At 34.5% G+C, this 6,249-nt stretch overlaps 1 protein-coding gene across 1 annotated transcript; it reads left to right on the forward strand.

Annotated features, from left to right (window-relative positions):
* Window positions 1-580: 580 nt before the first annotated feature.
* LOC105055355 (subtilisin-like protease SBT4.3) lies at window positions 581-6,046 on the forward strand. The gene is made up of 10 exons (XM_019852784.2): window positions 581-664; window positions 796-887; window positions 3,053-3,144; window positions 3,275-3,512; window positions 3,626-4,136; window positions 4,306-4,373; window positions 4,460-4,672; window positions 4,741-4,852; window positions 4,945-5,158; window positions 5,514-6,046. Exons 1-10 carry the CDS (start codon window positions 581-583, stop codon window positions 6,044-6,046), a joined length of 2,157 nt encoding a protein of 718 aa, XP_019708343.2.
* The last annotated feature ends 203 nt before the right edge of the window (window positions 6,047-6,249 follow it).

Here is a 6,249-nt window from a genome sequence, read left to right on the forward strand (position 1 = left end):
TGATAAGAAGCATCAAATTCTATAAGGATTGAATCAATTATCAGGTAATTATTGCTTCTAAGTCCTATTTAGTATACTTATCAGTAGGCATCATGGAAAATATGAATAAATCATTGCAACTTATCCGAGAAAGCAATAACACAAAAGAATATAGGTAACAAAATTCAAAGCCAATTAATTTTGTATCCAAATGTTAATGTGTAGGAATACTAATCTAGAAAAATACAAGTTCCACTTGCATGCTTATGGTCTCTATTATACATTGCATAACATCTATACACTAGGTTGGCCATTTGTTATCCTTTTTATTTGTTTATATTGGATAAATGCATTAAAGGGGACAGCATATAGATTGGTAAAATGGATCTTTGCAAATATTTGCTTCAATATTATAGAAGATTTTAAAAGATCAACATATGTTGCTTCCTCTTTAAGAGATTTCCTTCCAATTTATATCTCTATCATTTCAATCAATAAATAGAGGGGAAGCAGCTTGGTTTCCTCAATTATTTTTTCAAAAAATAACATCATAGCATAAAGGAATCACCTTCTTCTCAAAGCCCCTTAAGATATCATTTCGATGGGGCCTCATTGTCTTTTCCTTGCTATCGCCTCCATCTATCTCCTTTCTTCTTCCACTCATGCTATTGATCAAGAGAGACAGGTGAGAAGTCGGATAGGTGTAGATCATTTCTCATAGCTACATGTGATTCCCACCCCACCTTTTCTAGCCCTATTTCTGTTATATGCAATGAAACATGAATATTGCAATCATTTGGGATGCTGTATATGCAGGTTTATATTATTTATATGGGGGATCAACATTTGGAGGATTATTCAGCTGAGTCTCTACATCTCAATTTACTCAATCAAGTACTCGAAAGCAGGTTTCTCTCTCATTATATTTATATTTTATATAAGAAGGGGCTCAATTTACTTGAGTTCATGAGTCCACAAATTTTAATACTAATATCACATGTCTTCTACTTTTCTTGTTCTAGTATAATTTATTTATACAAAATTATTCTGACTACTTGTTAGCACAAATATTAGAAAAAAAAAAAGTTCAGTTGTGTTACTACCTTTTCTTTATTTATTTTCAGTTGATCCTATCCTTTTGCTTTTTTCACTTCTTGTGACATACAAGAAAGTTAAAAAATATTAGAAATTTTTTTAAAAATCCTACACTTTTAAAGAGAATCATGGACTAATATCCCATAAATGGAAGGATTTAATGTTTTTATTGTATTTATGATCCCCACATTTTATGAATATGAAAATTTAGTGAGATTTGCTCAATTCATAAATGTGAAGATTTAGCTGCCATTGAAATGTGGGGAACCTCATGTAGAGAAATAAATGCAAAGATTTAGTATGGATTGGATATTATGAGATGCAGAGTAATTAATTAAGAAGCACCCGATCACCATCCACTCCATTAAAATAAGATTTTGTTATGAGTTTTTAAAGGCTTATTCAGATTATAAAAGATACCCATTTTTAATACATTTTGACATTTCATATCTTATAATTATTATTTACTAAAAATTCAATACTTTCCCCTTTATGTAAAATGAAAAAAATTAATGATTTCATTTTATTTTTATCATATTTTCAAGCCCTTTTGCTTAAAATATTTAAGATATAAATAACTTCAATATATTTTATTTTTCAAAAAAGTTCTTTAAAATGTGATAATTTTATTGATGCTGCAATAAAAGAGTATTAGTAGTATTTAATATAAATTTTTAATTAATTTTATATCATATAATTTATATTTTTTATAATTTTTAATATAGTTTCAATACAAAATTTGGTCGAATCAATAATTATGATCTTAGGTGAAATCGATCTTTTGCATGTTTATTTGGGGTCAAAATTGAACTCGTTATTAATGTACTTGCAGCTAGAATTTTTATTTCATGTGAACTACCCAAAAAGTATTTTTGACCTAGGATGATAAGGATAAGTTACAAACTAATATCAAATAATTTATCATAAATACCGGAGATAACATTATTTCATAATATTTTTCAAAAATAGTACTAAAAATAATACCATATATTCTATGATAAAGAAATGCTACAAACTAATATCCTGCAATTAATCATAAACATCGGCCAAGTGTTGGTCCCTATTACTTTTAAAAATGCCATAAAGGTTCTACGATAAAGGGCAAGTTATGAACCAATACCTAATATTATCATAAATTCAGGGCAAAGCATTATTTCTTGGTAATTTTTTTTTAAATATAACTAAACTAATATCCTAGATTCCATGATTTTTGTAACGAGAAAGAGGAGAAGGATTTTACCTGCTTTGAATTTTTAATTCATTTTTTAAAAATTGTACATGCATTTGAAAATACTTGTATACTACTTTCTTGCTCTCCTTTTCTCCCTCTCTCTCTCTAGAGTCCATAAAATATGATCCGATCCATCAATCCGATCTGTATTTGATCTGTCATAAACAGATTTGAATTTAGGCTAAACAGATTTGGGTCATAAACAGGTCAACCCATTTCACCCATTTAATAATTAGATCGAATTTGGATTTCAGATATCTGATCCGTTTAACTCGTTTAATATTCAGATTGGGTTGAGTTAGCTAATCCATTTAATCTATTTAACCAGTTTAATCTATTTCTGATCTATTTAACCCGATCTGTTTAATCTATTTAAAATCTGTTTAACCGGTTTAAAATCCGCTTAACCTATTTCTGACCTATTTAATCCAACCTATTTAATCTATTTAATTCATTTAATTTAATTTGATCTATTTAATAAATAGATTAAACAGATTGGATCGGGTAACTTATTTAATAAACATGTTAGGTTTAGATTTGAATTTTTGATCTATTTAATAAATAGGTTGGGTTTGGATTGATGATTTTCTGATCCGATCCACATCCGACTCGATCTGTATCCAACTCGACCCAACCCGACCCATTTGCCACCCTTATCTCTCTTGCTTCTTGTGTTGCACTAGTGTTGAAATTAAAATGTAGATAATAAATGCTCGAACTGATCAAAATATGACTGAAATGGTGCAGTTCAGCCCACGAGTGTTTAGTCTACAGCTACAAAAGGAGCTTTAATGGATTTGCTGCCAAGCTTACTGCTGAAGAGCAAAAGAAGCTAGCTGGTATTTTCTTGCAAAAGAAAATCTAGACTATTATAATTTGCACTTCCCATCAATTATATGTAATAACTATACCCCCAAGTAGATAACTTTGAATTATATTATTGTGTTTAATTTATTGACAAATTTGTAGGGATGGGAGGAATAGTGTCAGTTTTCCCCAGTAGAACCCTAAAGCTTCACACCACAAGATCATGGGACTTCTTAGGATTCTCCGAAACTCCGAAGAGAAATCTAGCATTGGAGAGGGATATTATTGTGGGGATGATTGACTCGGGAATCTGGCCTGAATCCGAATCTTTTAGCGATGAGGGGTTTGGACCACCCCCAAAAAGATGGAAAGGAGCCTGCGTAAATTTCACATGCAACAAGTATGCACTCCCTTATTAATTCCTTTCATCTTATTGGAAGTTCAATCCAAATTAGAATCGACCTTTTTCTTCGAATATATATATAATCACTAATACCATGCCCACCATTTTAGCAAAATTATTGGAGCCCGATACTACGTTGCCCCAAATTCTACCACGGAAGATGAACTCTCACCACGTGATTTCTTAGGCCATGGCAGCCACACTGCATCCACGGTGGCGGGGCGTGCAGTGAGGAATGCAAGCCTATATGGCCTTGCACCTGGGACTGCTAGAGGTGCCGTGCCATCAGCTAGACTTGCTGCGTACAGAGTTTGTGTGGGAGATGGTGATTGTAGTTCTCATGACGTCTTGGCCGCATTTGATGATGCAATAGCTGATGGTGTTGACATTATATCCATTTCTATGGGCTTTGGTTATGCATATGACTATTTCGAGGACCCCATAGCCATTGGGTCCTTCCATGCGATGAAGAAGGGGATTCTTACATCGGCCTCAGCGGGCAATTTTGGTCGACAAGGATCCGTAGAGAATGTTGCTCCATGGACGATGGTAGTTGCAGCTAGCAGCATCGATCGGCATATCATAGACAAATTGGTCTTAGGTAACAATGAGACTATTGTGGTAAGTTTCGATGCAGCATTTTTTTTTTTTTTTTTTGCTTCTATCTTGAGTTTACTCTATTGTGACATTATATATGTTCTTCCCTCTGCTCTCAAAATAAATATGTGTATGCTTGCCTCTATACTATATTCGATTGCTCAATCATCATTGTTTCCATTTTTTTCTATAGGGAGCCTCCATCAATACTTTTCCCACTGAGAAAAGGTTTTTCCCATTCACTTATAATGGTAACATCGAGTTCCCAGGGTAATGCCGTCAGCGTATATATCTCATTTTCAAACTCACAGTTTTGTTTTTATTCAAACATTTCCTTTTTCTTGCAGTGATTGTGATGCAGATGTGCTAAATAAGAGTCTAGTGAGCGGCAAGATTATTCTGTGCGACTCAGCAGTTGATGGAACGGGACCTTTGCTTGCTGGCGCGAAGGGTGCGGTGATGCTGGATGAGTCAGATGATGCATTTGCGTACCCTCTTCCAGCACTTGTTGTTAGTCCTACCGAGCGCCAGAAGCTTATAGATTATAGCAACAATGCCAGGTAATTTTATGTGCATGTCATTGCTCAAAGAGATCTACACCGAAGCCTTTACAATGGGCTTGGATCAGGAATCCTGTGGCGAACATTCATAAAAGCGAAGCGGTATTTGATCCTAAAGCCCCTGTTGTTGCTTCTTTCTCTTCTAGAGGGCCAAGTCATCTCACACCTGACATTCTGAAGGTACATTTCACAACATGGTATAAAGCTGATTTATGATTCACGACATTTATTTCGGCTACAAGCTAATTGTGATAGCCTTGGCAATGTCGCAGCCCGATATAAGTGCTCCTGGAGTCAATATATTGGCAGCATGGTCGCCTAAAGCTAAGCTGTCAGATTCTAAATACGATACACGTTCGGTCAAGTACAATATTATATCGGGAACATCCATGGCATGCCCTCACGTGACAGGCGCTGCCGCTTATGTTAAATCGTTTCATCCAAAATGGTCTCCAGCAGCCCTCATGTCTGCCTTGATTACAACTGGTATTCGTTTTATCTTCTAGTCTTCTATCTATTTTTTTTTTTTCCTTTAACCCCAAATTTAATCAAACTCGAAAGATTATTATGGATAAGATTTTTCTAATAATCTAAGATGGTCGACTCCCTGAATACAAAAACTATCCTAACCTTGGGGTTTGAAAATTATAATTACTCCATGCCAATCAGCTACCTGTAGAGCTTCATGATCTTGTTTCTATGTATCGATCGGGTTGTGTGTTCCAATGTTTATAGCTCTCTTCCCTTAACTATTAAAAAAAAAAAAAAAAGATCATGATTATTTGACAATCATGATTGTTTAACTATAGAATACTATTCTTATTTTGGTTTTTTCATGTAGCTTCACCAATGAATCCTTCGGACGATTCGGATGCTGAACTAGCTTATGGAGCTGGCCAGGTCAACCCAAGAAAGGCACGCAGTCCAGGTCTTGTATATGACGCCACTGCAAGAGATTACGCAGAAATGCTATGCAATCAAGGCTATAATACGTCAATGATTAGGCTCATAACTGGAGATAAGATCACTTGTCCCAAGGTTGCAAATGGATCTCCAAGGGATCTAAATTACCCTTCGATGGCTGCCTATGTTCAAACAGATAAAAGCTTTCAAGTGCATTTTCCAAGGATAGTTACCAATGTTGGCCGTTCAAACTCCACATACACCGCAAGGATCAACTCAGGATCCAAATTTAATGTTACAGTTAATCCCAGAGTACTATCCTTTGCTAAATTATATGAGAAGCAAAAATTTGTGGTGACTGTTTCTGGGGAGCCACTCTCGTCTGATTCGATTGTCTCAGCTTCTATTGTGTGGTCTGACGGCAAGCATCATGTCAGAAGCCCAATATGTGTGCACACAGTATATATTTAAGCTTCACATGTCCAAGGAATTTGTTTCATTTTTTTTTTTTATTCAATAATGGATGAAACAATAGCTTATTTTTACTCCAAATTTCAGCTTCTTCTTCTCTATATTCTTCTAATTAACCCTTTTTTCTTTTTATTAGTCTGATAATGGTTGAAAAAAATATCTTAATTTTACTTTGGATTTCACTTGCTTGTTCCATCTATTCT

The sequence above is a fragment of the Elaeis guineensis genome, chromosome 2, assembly GCF_000442705.2.
Source record: "Elaeis guineensis isolate ETL-2024a chromosome 2, EG11, whole genome shotgun sequence".
Classification (NCBI taxonomy): Eukaryota; Viridiplantae; Streptophyta; class Magnoliopsida; order Arecales; family Arecaceae; genus Elaeis; species Elaeis guineensis.

Coding starts and splice junctions, on each gene's coding strand:
- LOC105055355 (XM_019852784.2), top strand. CDS start 581: ATGGGGCCTCATTGTCTTTTCCTTGCTATCGCCTCCATCTATCTCCTT. Junction 665..795: donor CTATTGATCAAGAGAGACAG/GTGAGAAGTCGG, acceptor CTGTATATGCAG/GTTTATATTATTTATATGGG. Junction 3,145..3,274: donor AGAGCAAAAGAAGCTAGCTG/GTATTTTCTTGC, acceptor ACAAATTTGTAG/GGATGGGAGGAATAGTGTCA.